The 14,233-nt window shown below is 29.9% G+C and overlaps 3 protein-coding genes across 4 annotated transcripts; 2 read left to right on the forward strand and 1 right to left on the reverse strand.

The window, feature by feature from the left end:
- Positions 1-615: 615 nt before the first annotated feature.
- On the reverse strand, positions 616-5,861 carry LOC132940491 (splicing factor 1). Of its 2 annotated transcripts, none has more exons than XM_061008134.1 (9): positions 5,623-5,861; positions 5,379-5,522; positions 5,175-5,309; positions 3,612-3,687; positions 2,781-2,933; positions 2,608-2,714; positions 2,373-2,539; positions 2,155-2,313; positions 616-1,618 (listed from the first exon to the last, which is right to left on the reverse strand). In XM_061008134.1, the coding sequence occupies exons 2-9, from the start codon at positions 5,467-5,469 to the stop codon at positions 875-877; spliced, it is 1,632 nt and encodes a 543-aa protein (XP_060864117.1). In that variant the 5' UTR covers positions 5,470-5,522; positions 5,623-5,861; the 3' UTR covers positions 616-874. The 2 variants fall into 2 exon arrangements, with proteins under 2 accessions (XP_060864117.1, XP_060864116.1); XM_061008133.1 differs by having other exon boundaries at positions 5,619-5,861.
- Positions 5,862-5,953: 92 nt separating this feature from the next.
- Positions 5,954-7,666, forward strand: LOC132940492 (U3 small nucleolar RNA-interacting protein 2). Its single transcript, XM_061008135.1, has one exon. It carries the CDS (start codon positions 6,062-6,064, stop codon positions 7,433-7,435), a length of 1,374 nt encoding a protein of 457 aa, XP_060864118.1. The 5' UTR covers positions 5,954-6,061; the 3' UTR covers positions 7,436-7,666.
- Positions 7,667-9,654: 1,988 nt separating this feature from the next.
- Positions 9,655-12,867, forward strand: LOC132940860 (2-oxoisovalerate dehydrogenase subunit beta, mitochondrial). The gene is made up of 7 exons (XM_061008655.1): positions 9,655-10,007; positions 10,088-10,165; positions 11,282-11,484; positions 11,547-11,702; positions 12,141-12,458; positions 12,532-12,618; positions 12,674-12,867. Exons 1-7 carry the CDS (start codon positions 9,884-9,886, stop codon positions 12,812-12,814), a joined length of 1,107 nt encoding a protein of 368 aa, XP_060864638.1. The 5' UTR covers positions 9,655-9,883; the 3' UTR covers positions 12,815-12,867.
- The last annotated feature ends 1,366 nt before the right edge of the window (positions 12,868-14,233 follow it).

Here is a 14,233-nt window from a genome sequence, read left to right on the forward strand (position 1 = left end):
GTATGTGTTAACAGTAGTATAGATAGCTCGTACCTGTATGTGTACACAGATGACTATATATGTCTAAGAAACTTTATTCTGTATTACCAAAAAATAATAATTGTGTTTATATGGTAAAGTTTGTAACGGTGTCACACGTTGCATTGTTATAATAGCAATTTTATATTGCACCTATATTGAAGATAGCAATATTATACTATACCTAAATGCTGTACTGAACAATAAATTATCAGGTGTAATTCACCAAGTTTGTTAATTTGTACTAATTAATTTTTTAAAAATTAAAATGTACAATATTATCACTATTTTAATAATTATACATTTAAAAAAAAACAATGTATACTATATTTTCTTATGTTTTGGTTGTTATACAGTTTTATAGTTTTATACGCGTATTTTACCAACCCTAAAGGCTTGAGATGTATTTTAAAAAAAACTATAGTTTTAATTATTTTGAACCATTTACAAAAATGTACATAATCAAAATTAAAAAATAATTAATAAAATATGAGTTCAAAGTTTTTAATTAAGTTGATGATTATTAATCAATTAACTATATTATTTAATGTAATAATGAAAAGAACAATAATATAATGGTCAAATAAAGATATACTGTTTACACTCTTAATATTTTTTATTTAGTTTCAAATATATATTATACATAAGAGAAAAACCGTTAACTTAAAATTCCCAAAGTTCCAAAATTGGTCATGCAAGTATTTATATTTATTCATAAATAAATGTAAAAATAAAATATAAAAATTATTTTACAAAAGTGTTTTTGAGAAATACTTGTATTAAAATGTTGTTTGACTACAAGCAAAAAGAGAAATCTATTTAATTCATTTAATTTTGTCATAATTCTTGTTGTTATTTAATTTGAAGGAGGAGGTGGTGGTGGCGGAGGTGGCACTGCTAATAGTGTTTGCAAATCAGGGGGAGGCATCATCATAGTTGGAGGATTCATTGATGGTGGAGCTTTTGCTTGGTGTTGTTGCTGGCTTGGCCATGGTTGAGTAGGTGGAGGCCACATACCAGATACAGTTGTAGGAGCAGGAGGTGCAGGTGGTGGACCTTGTTGCCACGGAGGTGGCATAGATGTTGGTTGGTTGGGAGGTGGGGGAGGTGGTGGCATAGCCCATGGCATCTGTTGTTGAAAATTTTGATTTGATACTGGTGGTGGTGGTGGAATGTTAGAATACTGTTGATTTGATGGCGGCGGCATTTGCCAAGGAGGTGGAACATTTATTCCAGGAGGAGGCATGGGTGCTCCATTCATCGGTTGATTTGACCATGGTGGTGGAGGTAATGAATTTGGTATTGAATGAGGTGGTGGTATTGACATAAGTGGTTTTAATGGTTGAGGCTTATTAAATAAACCTCCATTACTGTTCCCAATAGAAGGACGCATGGAATTATCATCATGTTTTGGTGGTGGTGGACCTTCACCAAGTTCAGCCATCAGAGACATGTATTCTTCATCAATTTTATTCTTATCCTGACTAATTGGGAAACTAGCACCGCCGGTGTTTTTCATTCTACAATCTTTTGCAATATGCCCAGCCCCTCCACACTGAGTACATAATATACTGTTTGTAACATTAGGTTTATCTTGACACTAAAAAAATAAATAAAATAGAAAACATTATAAAAATAATTTTTTTTAAAAGTTCTTTTTATATTATTTGCATAATAATGACAGAAATATACTGACCATTTAATAATAATATAATATATAGAATTTATTATAATTTATATCAATAACTGTGTGCGAAAAATTAGGTCCAAGTATGGAGTAAGCAAATAGTAAAAACATATTATTTTTTTAAGTTTTACCGACACATTTTGACATCCAAACTTAAGTTATGAATAGATTATAATATTGGAAGAAATAGTAACATTTTATGTAGGTATTGATATTTATACCCAATAATAATAATTATAATATTTGACCAGTATTTTGTTTAATTTAATTCAACTTAGCTAAGAATTAAAACAAATTCTATATAATAGGGCATTATCTATAAATGGGTTCATTGTTATAATATTTAATTTAAAAGTAATTATTGGCTGTATTGTGCTTAAGCAGTAATCTATAATCTCAATTACAGTGCGATAAAATTCTGTAGAATTATAGTAATCTATTATACTCACCATCCAAGATTTATGATCAGCAGCACCACAATTAGAACACCTTGGTCCATCATTTTCTCTCAGAGTACCATTCAATAAAGCAAGTTCCCTAAGTTGCATGCGCCGCAAATCATTTTGACCTTCTGGAACTTCTACACCTTGTTTTATGATTTCTTTAATCTATAAATCATAAGAAATATAAATATTTAACTAAATAATAACAAGTTTATGAAAAATACTTTGTTCACTGCTTTTTGAACATATTCAGGATTGTTTCCAGTTACATAAGCATGTAATGGTTCATCTTCCCCTGGTAGTGGTTGTCCGTCTTTACGAGCAACTTTTCCTTCTTTGACTGAGCCTTTACCACGGATAATAATTTTTGCACCAGTCTCCTTTTCCATTGCTACAAAATAATGCATAAGTAATAACATGACATTTTGATAATAAAATAATTAATTAATTTTAACGAACATTTTAATGTATTTCCACGTGGTCCTATTAAAAGACCTACAAAATTGATGTCTGGATGTTCATCTTGAGGTATCATTACTTTATCACTAACACGAATAACTGGAGGTCTGGAATTTAGAATTTATATTTATTAGTTTTTACAACATTTATTTGTATTTAGTATTCCTATTTACTTATAATCAGCAGGAGGTTTAAATGTAGGATTTATAATTGCCATGCGTTGAATAAGCCTATGGCGTTCTTCTTCCAACTTTTTACGAGTTCGATATTCTCTAGTATTCATTCGCTTACCGTCACTGCTATAAATGGGTTCTGGTGAAGGTGATCTGAAACAATATTGGTGATTCTTTCTTGGTATCTAATAATTTAGCCATAAATTTAGTCTTATTGAAAAATAAAAATGTTTAAGGTCACGTGGACATTACATAATATATCAAATTATAAATTAAATGTTCATCATATTAAGATATGAAAATTTTTAGCATCCACTGGAAGAACATGGTTTAACTTCAAAAATTAAAATATAAATGCTAAATAAAAATATTAATGAAAATTGTGATTAAACTTAAAATTAAACATATGCCTGTTTAGGAAAAATTAATTAATCACCTAACAAAATTAATGAAATCTTAATAATAATTTAATTAATTCAAGATTGAAGGAAGGTTCCACAAAACATTTTAAAATTAATTTTTCATTATTTAAAATAATAAATTGAAGAGTAAAACTGTAAAGTACCATATTTAGTTTAATGGTAAATATTAAAAAATTTACAATATTAAAGATTTTTTGTTTTGAATGTAAAAACAAAGTAGTGGAACTTTCCGTGGTTAATTATTGACCCTAATCTTAAAATACTGCCTTTGGGAATTCTTTGTGTATTCTCTACTGAAAACAAAACAAATAGTATTATAAATGTCAATATTATGATTAGACCAAACCGTATAATGTATCGAAAGTAGTAGTGCTAAATAATAGTTGATGGATTTCCAAATCAGTCAAACCTTTCTTCAGGATTAGATGGAATGCCCAGCTCTCCTGTCCTCAGCTTGCGTCCAATTTCTTCTATTTGTAGTTGTACTAAAATGTAAACGGGTTAGAATAGGGCAAAAACGCCCGGAAATTAGTACATAAAGATTAACATAGCTCACACAAAATATTTTATAATAAATATTTAAATTACTGATGAATAAAATACTTTAAATCATCCGTATTTATTCAGCGCCATGTTTTAATATATATTTTTATTTTTTATTGTTAAATGATATAGTATTACTTATAAAAATTATTTTAATTAATTTTTAAGATTTATATATTAATTAAATTTTAAATGTACATCCATAGTTTTTCTAAGTTCTCATGCATGGTTGCAAATAGTTTTAATTTATATTGTGATAAAAACATTTATAAATTAACCTTAATAAAAAGTTTTAAAAAAAAATAAAAAAAAAAATAGAACTTTAGAATTTAGATAGAATAGATGTAAGCATATTAATCATATTATAATAAAAATTAATACATCAAATATTACGAAAAATCCGGAAGCTACACAATAAGTGAACTATCGTAAATGTAAAAAGTTTATAAGAGCATAAAAAATATATATCATTAGGTATTTCTTATTGCTACACATAATGACAATTAATGTTTAATTTAGACAAATAATATTTAAAATTGTAAATACATTAAATGTAATGAATAAGGGATATTAATTCTTACAGAATATATTTGAGAATAAAGTTTAAATTATGTTTTGGTTTTGGAACATGCAAGTATTTATAAACTACCATGCCCAAATAAAAACTAAGTAATAACAAATTAAAAACTTTGAATATGTTCTAGTTATATTATTACCTAAACCCAAAAATATACAAATCCTTTCATATTCTTGTACATCGGGTTAGGCAGATAGTAGTCAGTGCGCTGTAAAGAAAAAAATGAATTCTATTCCATAGTTTTAAGTACATAATTATTGTATGTACATAGATTGAGCATGCTACTCATGATATTTTATTTCTCAAAATCTTAAAAAAGAATAAATAACTGAACATATTAGCCTTATTTAAATATATATTTATAACTAATATGGTTGTAAATGAATATCAAACTTTAAATTGAAGTTTAATACACGTGAACTAGTTGGTTTACATCCAATAAGTATATAGCTTTACTACAGCTTATAAAGTATTAATGTATTATATATAAGACAAGGCAAATAACAACAATAATGCCATATGTTTAAATCATTGTAACAGTTTGGTAGATATTTCTCAGCTAAATATTTCACTAAAAACAAAAAATAATCCTCATATTATAAAAATACAATATAAAAATGAACTTTCCAATGAGTTACATAATATTGCTTGTTTGCCCATACATACTTGGACAGTACTGGTTTATTTAAATTCATTCACCGCGACTTAATGTTTTAGAATAAAAAACATAATCAACTAAAAACATTATTATCTTTCCATTTTTTTTTTTAGATATTATTATTTTATTTCATGCACATGTTAAATTAAATCAGACATTTTTAATAAATATTATTAATAAAGATATTGACTTACAAATATAAGCTTCCTCTTGTTCTTTAGTGAGATTATGAGGCAGTACTGTGGGCATGCCAGGTATAAATGTCTTCTCCAAGTCACTTCCACCCCATCTCGACTTCTTCTTCCGCTTGCGGTCATTAGCATCAGAACCTGAAAATCACATAGATAATTTCCAAAATGTAACTGTCTTCATACAAGACATTTTATTTGTGAAGTTACCTGACGATTCGCGTTTATTCAATGAGCTATCGCCGTTCTGAGGTTGTACAAACATATTCATGTAATTATTGACGCCCATGTTGGAGCTCATATTTTCAACAGAAACTAATTATGGTTGTCTGTCACGAATTTTAGATACAACAACTGAAATTGTAGATTATTAATAGTTGAAGTTTAGACGTACAGCAGTCAATGTTCGTCCGTGAACATGATTAAATAAATTATTTGTACGTCACTTACTTACGCGAAAACGGTATCGAGCATAAAAATTAGGTAGGTACGATCGACAATTAACTATTAAGCACTTGACTACCGAACTACGATTTACGAAGTATTTAATTGTCCAACATAAACTATATATCATATAATAATGCGCGTGCGACCTTTGAACAAGAGTTAACTCAGCTTGAGAGGTTCGGACTTCGGGGTCCGGGATCCGGGCTTAAGGTTGAGAGCCTGATAAATTTATTCGTGTTTGTTGACGCCTCCCAGCACGACTCGGTAGAGCCATTTTTCGTTAGATTTCTGTTCCATGACATAACCTTAATTTTTTATCACCATAATTTGAACTTATCACTCGTAGAATGGTTTGAATTTGAGTCGCATGCGTTGTGTGTATGCCGTATCCGGGCACTCAGTAGTCAGTTGCTTGTTGAAAAACATTTGATTTTTGATAGACTAAAATGTCGTTTTTCATCCGTAAAAATGTTTCAAAACGAAAGAAACCACCGGTACGCGTCATCAACAATAACATCAAGAAGAAAAAGACACAAAATCTAGCCGACGACGAGATCTCTTCCGATTCCAGTGAATCCGACCACGATGACCGACAACCGTATTCGTCCGAATCGGAGAGCGAAAAGTTTATTACGGCGGGTGAGAAAAAAGTTCAACTCGCCAAGAAGTATTTGAGTGAGATTGAGGAAGAGGAGCGTCGACGTTTAGAAGATGAGGACGACGATGAACAAGTTAACAAAAATGTTCTGAAACGTTTAAAAGACGATGCCCTCGATCAAAAGGGGCAATTGAAAACAAAATTGGCTGACGGTTTATCGTTTCCAACCGACATTGTTGAGTTGCGAAACAGGAACCACGCAAAGGCTATTACTTGTACAGTTATATCACCCGATGACAAGTATGCGTATTCTTGTTCAAAAGATTCTTCCATAATACAATGGGACTTAGAAACCTGTAAAGTACACAAGTCTTTGAGCTATAATCGCAAAAGACCACAACACAATCCAACGCACCACAACTATCCAGTCTTATCTCTTGCCGTTTCAGACAACTATTTAGTGTCTGGAGACAATTCTGGTCTTATCGTGGTCCGAAATCCAATCACGTTGGACTATATAGGGTCGTTGACAGGGCACAAAGATGGTGTTACCGGCTTGACAATTTGCAACGAATCAAATCAACTATTCAGTTGCTCAAAAGATAAAAGTGTCAAGGTTTGGAATCTTGTTGACATGTGCTACGTTGAAACGCTTTTTGGCCATCAGACTGAAGTCACCTGCATGGACATGTTACAAAAGGATCGTATAGTAACAGCTGGAGGCTTGGAGAATATAGTTAGAGTGTGGAAGATACAGGATGACACACAGTTGATATTCAACGGAACAGGTGGTTCAATAGATACTATTCAAAAAATTGACAGTGCACATTTTGTCACAGGCAGCGATAATGGCGTTGTCAGTATTTGGGGAACACTGAAGAAAAAACCATTGTGTAATGTCGAAAATGCACACGGAATTAACAATACTAACGACCAACCCAATTGGGTATCTGCAGTTGGAGCTTTAGCAAATTCAGACCTGATAGTGTCAGGAAGCAACAACGGAACCATTAAGTTTTGGAGGTGCACAAACAATTATAAGTCATTACTACCATTATTCAATGTTCCTGTAAAAGGTTTTATAAATGGACTTGCATTCACAAATGATGGTAGTCGATTGATTGTAGCTATCGGCAATGAACATAGATTTGGCAGATGGCACGATGTAACTGGTGTCAAAAACAGCTTGCATGTAATTAAATTGAACTTTATTAAAAAATAAATTATAAAATACAACTTTTGTTATTTTAATTTTAAAATATACAACTTTAATTAAACTTTATTCTTAAGACATTTGTCCTAATTATCCATTAACTTTAGAAGGTGGAGATCCAAAAATAAAATTACAAATAGGCAATAGCTCTGGTATCAACTAAAATTTCCCAATATATTAACTTATGTTTCTACCAATACTATTCTGGTTTTCGTAACGTTGACGATGGTAAACTTTATTCTTCTTCCTTTTCCAGCTAATCTTACATATACACATTACAAATTGTCTCCTTTTAATGTTTTTACGCCCATCACCTAAATCAAAAAATAACTATTAATTGAATTAAAATTAAAATTAGTTAATTAAATAAGTCTAATAATTATTAATTGTATACATTTTCAAAAACAACATATATTTTTTGATATCATTAAAATAGATGGAAATATATATAACAATACCAAAAAACTATTTCTAAGATAAAAGAAAAACATATTTCTTAATATTAACAAGATCTATTAACAAGTGTCTCATCTAAATAAAAATATAATTTTCTTTAGGAACATTGTTTAAATTTAAAATAGATGCAAAAGTGTGTGTTGTGTTATTAAGTTTTTAATGCATTGCTACATTGTATCCAAACTATTAATGATACTAATTGTGTAACTTACAAACCATGATACTCATTTTTAAGATCATAAAATAAAAAATTATACGTTTGATAAGCTTTTCCAAAATAATAATAGATAAATGGAGTGGTGAGTATGAAAATCAGTACAAAGATATTTACAATGAGACATTAATTTGCTTTAGTGAACACTCGAGCAAAATAAGACAATTTTGGTACAAAATTATATATATTATTAGCTGGGTAGATGGGAGTCAAACAAATTTTAACGAGAGCATAAGCATCCCAAAGTTAATGACTAATGCCATAGTAGTATATAATGTATTAAAGGCACATACTTCAAAAGATTCGACAAACGGATTGTTCAGTCTTATTAACGGCAACGCGTTTTCCACTTGGAACCTGTAGACAAACGCCTCGACAAAGTTTGCTGCTCTATACAAGTGTAACGAGCCGATCTCGTTGTTGGGAACAAGATTTCTGGTTTAAACGTTTCCGAATTTGACGTTGAAGTCGATGCCCAGCCGGATAGTATAAGGTCTATAGCACTTAGCAGTATGCACACAGATTACTATATAGTACAGTACTACAGTACCTCTAGTCCGTGACTTTTGCAGCACACAGTACACACACGTGCGGGTGCAGTTAAGATAAAAGATAACCAAATAATTGAGTGATAACATTGACAACTGATAAGCGATACCAGTTAGAAATTCATTTTTATTCCATGAACATTTGTCATAAAGAGGGAGTAGGGACCAGTACACTTGTATACTTGTCTATGGTAGCGGTTTAGACTCTAGGGACGTTCATCCTACATTCTAATTCATATACTATTTGATCTGTCATGCTTTTTACTTGATTTAATAATCTATGGGTTCAAGGCAGTAGTATTAAACTACTAAGTAGTGAGTAATTACTAACTACAACTAGCCACTTGTCGGCACCATTGATTTTATAGTTATCAATAATAATATAGTAATATACTATGTTATTATAAAATCAATGGTAGGCAGTAAAGTATCCAAGTTTTTAGTACCTACATAAAAATAAAAATTTTAAATACCCATGTACTACTTGTTTATAGTATTGATGTATTGCAGTATGCACCACGAATTAAGATATACCTTTTATCTTAATTCGTGGTATGCACATTGCTCAGTTGCAGACTGCAACTAAACACTGTCTGACTGCACTGCCTACTGCAGTATCGAGCGTAGTAAAACGAATGGTACCGATTATTCGATACTTGAGTATATTCAATACTGTATTGTAATTCATATTTTATGATTTTAATTCACCATTACCGTTATTATATATTTTAATCTGTGGACTGTAATACAGCTTGTCCGTCTGGTCCTCGACTCTCGAACCCAACCCGACAGGCACTTAATCCGCTATTACTTGGTAAATGGTAGTTGCAATAGAAAAAATAAATATTTGGTACTTGTTAATACTACCTATGGCCGTTTCTACAATATTGAATATACGCATAACGCATTACGCTCGACGCCATCGACATTATACGTCACGACTCACGTGTGTGATCGTGTGACTCACTGATTCGAGTATTTGACGTTCATATTTTAATGTTGATTATAATTTATACCTTCGTAGCCGTCTATGGTCTATTGCCAGTCATAATTGCCACAGGTGAGCTGAAGGTGCATCGATGGCGGTCGGCTCGTTGATACCTATATAAGTTAAATTTAACGATTTTTTGTTTAGCTTATACTATTTTACAGTCGTATCAGTTATTTGTGGTTTTCAACGAAAATACCTATATATTACATTATATTATTCAGTTCCTTTTACAAATTGCATAAAAAATTATGAATACCGCTATTAATAAATATTCTTTGGTTTGCAATGCGACCAAAAACATATTATGTGGCTGTTTCAAACGGCGTTCGTCTCATTTTGTATATCACCCTGAACGGATTTCCAATGAACTCGGTGAGATTATATTATAAGTATCCACGAAATTATTATTTCTATTAGTTTTATTTCAATATTTATTGTTTAACACATTTTAGGTAAAACTAGCAAGAAAAATATGTATCAGGCAATCAATAGTGCTATGGATTTGGTACTGAGCAAAGATCCAAACAGTGGTAATTTATTATAGTGTAAATTATTAATCTTGTATATTAGGTATTTCTTGATTCTTAGTATTTTTTCAGTTACATTGATATTTCAAACAAATCATTACAACTTGGTTTTGAACTATAATAGATATACTGCCTATTGTAACTGGATGATTATTTTTATTTTCATGTATTAAACAATTTATTTATCAAATGTTTTTTTTAAGAATCCAATATCATAATATTCTAATTTTCAGTATAATGAAAATAAAAATTACTGATAAATTAACTATAGTTCATTAATTCTGGCTGATGAACAAACCTCCACATGAATAAAACATATTGATATATTCTAGTATAGTAAATTATACAACACTTATCCTGTATGTAAAATTAACATGCATTTTCATTAGATATTTAATTGAGATTATCTATTTACTTTTGCTGTTACTTTAACATTTTACTATACATAATTAATATTTCTATTACAAATGATTGGTCCTGAAAAATGTTTGATTCTGACTTTGTTGTATAATAAATGGAATATTATGTTAGGTATGTATAAATTGCAGAAAAGTCAATGGGTTAAAAGATAAAGAGTCATATCTTTACATAATCTACTCTCATTAATTATTTCAATTTGTTACTATTTATCTAAGGTAGGTACTTAATAATAATTGTTGAGAATAAACAAACTTATTTTTTGTCACGTCTGCACCGAAAATTTAATTTTTAATGCCAATAATAGTATTTTAAAATGATCTTTCTCTGCCCAACGGACAGCAAAGTTATTGTCCAAATCAAAATATTAATACACAACGATGAACACATACAACATTTTCACAGAAGAAATTGGAGTGTATCGATACGTATTGGGTCAATTTTGAGCATTCAAGAAGTTACACATGTAATATACAAGCAATATGTATCGACTCGTATCGGACTCATACTTCAATACGAGTCAGTATGTAACTATTCCCTGTCGATACATATCAAATTTTTCTTCTTGAAAATCTTGATTATGTTGATACGTTTTGGTTATCGATAATAATACGGTTCAATATATTATTAAATTAAATTTTATATTATAATGAAAATTTGTCATTTGCATAATATATATTTGTACGTGTATTGATATTCTAGTTGTGTTTGGTGAAGACGTAGGATTTGGTGGTGTATTTAGATGTACTAGTGGCCTGCGTGAACGATATGGTGAAGACCGTGTTTTTAATACCCCACTCTGTGAACAAGGTATTGTTGGTTTTGGAATTGGTCTTGCTGTAGCCGGGACCACAGCAATTGCAGAAATTCAATTTGCAGATTACATGTTTCCTGCATTAGACCAAGTACTTTAATAATGTTGCTTAATAATGATACTGTTAAATTGTCATACATAATTTATTTTTAGTTGGTGAACGAAGCAGCAAAATATCGGTACCGTTCTGGTAATTTATTTGACTGTGGTAAATTAACTGTACGAACTCCGTGTTCTGCTGTTGGTCATGGTGCGCTTTATCATTCACAAAGTCCTGAAAGTTTTTATGCTCATTCACCAGGACTCAAAGTAACTATTATTTTTAATTTGTGTCTAATAAGTGTTTGGCAAACATCTCAACATTTTATTATAATTTATTTTCAATTATTAAATATATTTTTACTATAATAATAAAAATTATTGTCTTTAAATATGTTTTTACTCTTTACGTCATAAACATGAATTATGATTGAAGGCATTAACTAAGCATTATGAATAGGTACACAAACAATATTAAAAATAATATTTAAAACTGTAATTTATGTATCTGGTTTTATATAAAGATTATAATAATAGTTTTAAATTTAATTAATTGTTGTATAGAGTGTTAGAAGGTTTAGATGCATTCTATGTCTTGGTATCCCTTCTATACACTGAATTTAATTATAATTTATATCTAATTTTTATAATTCATTTTTACAAGCCTTTAAAGTAATTTAGAAGTTCTTTATATAACAATTATTACAGATTGTTATGCCTCGCAGTGCACAGACAGCAAAAGGATTACTTCTATCTTGTGTGCGAGATCCAAATCCATGCATATTTTTTGAGCCCAAAATTATGTATAGGTTAGCAGTAGACGATGTGCCCGATGATGACTATGAACTACCATTAGGAAAAGCTGATGTGTTGATCGAGGGTAAAGACATCACATTAATTGGTTGGGGTACTCAAGTTCATGTCTTGCTTGAAGTCGCGGAAATAGCAAACAAGGATTTTGGAATTTCTTGTGAAGTAATTGATCTGGTGACCATACTGCCTTGGGATAAACAAACAGTGACAAAAGTTAGTAGGAAAAAAATGTTATATAAACATATATTTGTTTTTATATTTATTCAATCTACTGTACTTTATTTAGTCTGTGAAAAAAACTGGCCGTGCTATAGTGTCCCACGAAGCTCCCTTAACTGGAGGTTTTGGGGCTGAAATATCTGCTTCAATACAAGTAGTTAATTATTTATTATTTTAACTTTATTATTTTAAAACCATTGTTTTTTCAGGAGGATTGTTTTCTCCATTTAGAGTCTCCAATACGACGTGTAACAGGTTATGATACTCCATTTCCTCATGTTTTTGAAAAGTTTTACTTACCAAACAAATGGAAATGCTTACAAGCTATCAAAGAACTAATTAATTATTAATAACATCATAATTTTTGATTTAATTGTTATTAAAGTTTTATTTTTATTACTTATTAAGTTGTTTTAATTTATTTAAAAAAAAAAAAAAACCCGTGAATATCTTATAATAAATGAAATTTTTTTTAATGGATGTAAATTGTTATGATTGTAAAATTATTCAATTTAATAAAATTAATATATTGAAAATAAAATATGCCATTTAACAATAAACTATGGCATTATTAATGGGATACTGCAGTTTGTTATTTATAATTTATAGTATCGGGGCCTCATAAACTGTTTGATGAACTGTTGTTAGAGAATGAAAAATGTTAATATTATATTGTCCACGTAATGATAGTAGCCCCCCCCCCTCCCCCCATCACTTTAATAACCATAATATATACATTAAATATTATTTTTACTTGGTATCTCTTATTAAATAAATATTAATTGTTATTTATAAAAGTAGGTTAGTGTTATACATCAATTTTATTTTATTTTTGAGATATAACATCAAGAACTTCTTCGGGACCAATAACCAAGTTTGGTACTTGTGTAGTATGCTACCCATAGGCTTAAATAGTGTTTGAGATTTGGGGGGGGGGGGGCTGTAGCTCAGGTCTATACTTGATACTCTCATGATGCTTTTAAATTAAAGTAGTGAAATCATTAGTTTTTGGAGGAGCTATAGAAATGATGTAATATATACTTGGACAATTTTTAAAAATTATAAAATGTTGAAATGTTAAAATTTAGTTGATAACATTATATTTGTTGGGCCAAAAAGCGTGAAAATTTAATACAAGGCTCCTGATATATTGTTACAATAGCAATTTAAAAATATTAAAAACACATTGTCACAATTTTTTTTATAAGCATTTAAAGTTCGATTTTTGATAAAATGTAATTATTATTTTGTAGTAGAAATTTATTGAATGTTCAACTTTTAATTTTTATAGCTAAGGATTGAAAATTTAAAACAAGGTTCCACGTTAATAGGTTATATATAAATTACTTTATTCACAATAAGAGGACGCTACACGGACATTTGTTGTCTTCGTCTTACAAGTGCCAGTGCGTAACATAGCAAATTTACGCTCAAGAGAACGCGTTTAGCTCCGTTAGATTAAAAATTAGAGTGAATAGACCTATTATGAAACTTGATGGTACCTAAGTACATTATTTGTGTTTGTATGTGGGTTTTGTACGATAGTTTATTTTATTTTTTTTTTGTAAGTTATGCGTATATAATATAGTGTAAGTTAAAAAACTGAATTATTGTATAATTCAACAAGTATTTAGTGGTGAGGCGGTGGTAAGATTAAGTTAGGTTTCTGAGTAAAACCTTTAAATTACAAATAAAATTGTTCAACTTTCGTTTATAGACCAGCTGTAAAACCCAACTGGGCCATGGAAAAAAAATCAAATATAAAATAC

This window comes from Metopolophium dirhodum, chromosome 3, assembly GCF_019925205.1.
Source record: "Metopolophium dirhodum isolate CAU chromosome 3, ASM1992520v1, whole genome shotgun sequence".
Taxonomy (NCBI): Eukaryota; Metazoa; Arthropoda; class Insecta; order Hemiptera; family Aphididae; genus Metopolophium; species Metopolophium dirhodum.

Coding starts and splice junctions, on each gene's coding strand:
- LOC132940491 (XM_061008134.1), bottom strand. CDS start 5,469: ATGAGCTCCAACATGGGCGTCAATAATTACATGAATATGTTTGTACAA. Junction 3,688..5,174: donor ACAAGAGGAAGCTTATATTT/GTAAGTCAATAT, acceptor TTTACATTTTAG/TACAACTACAAATAGAAGAA. Junction 2,314..2,372: donor TTCAAAAAGCAGTGAACAAA/GTATTTTTCATA, acceptor TATGATTTATAG/ATTAAAGAAATCATAAAACA.
- LOC132940492 (XM_061008135.1), top strand. CDS start 6,062: ATGTCGTTTTTCATCCGTAAAAATGTTTCAAAACGAAAGAAACCACCG.
- LOC132940860 (XM_061008655.1), top strand. CDS start 9,884: ATGAATACCGCTATTAATAAATATTCTTTGGTTTGCAATGCGACCAAA. Junction 10,008..10,087: donor ACGGATTTCCAATGAACTCG/GTGAGATTATAT, acceptor AACACATTTTAG/GTAAAACTAGCAAGAAAAAT. Junction 12,459..12,531: donor ATAAACAAACAGTGACAAAA/GTTAGTAGGAAA, acceptor TACTTTATTTAG/TCTGTGAAAAAAACTGGCCG.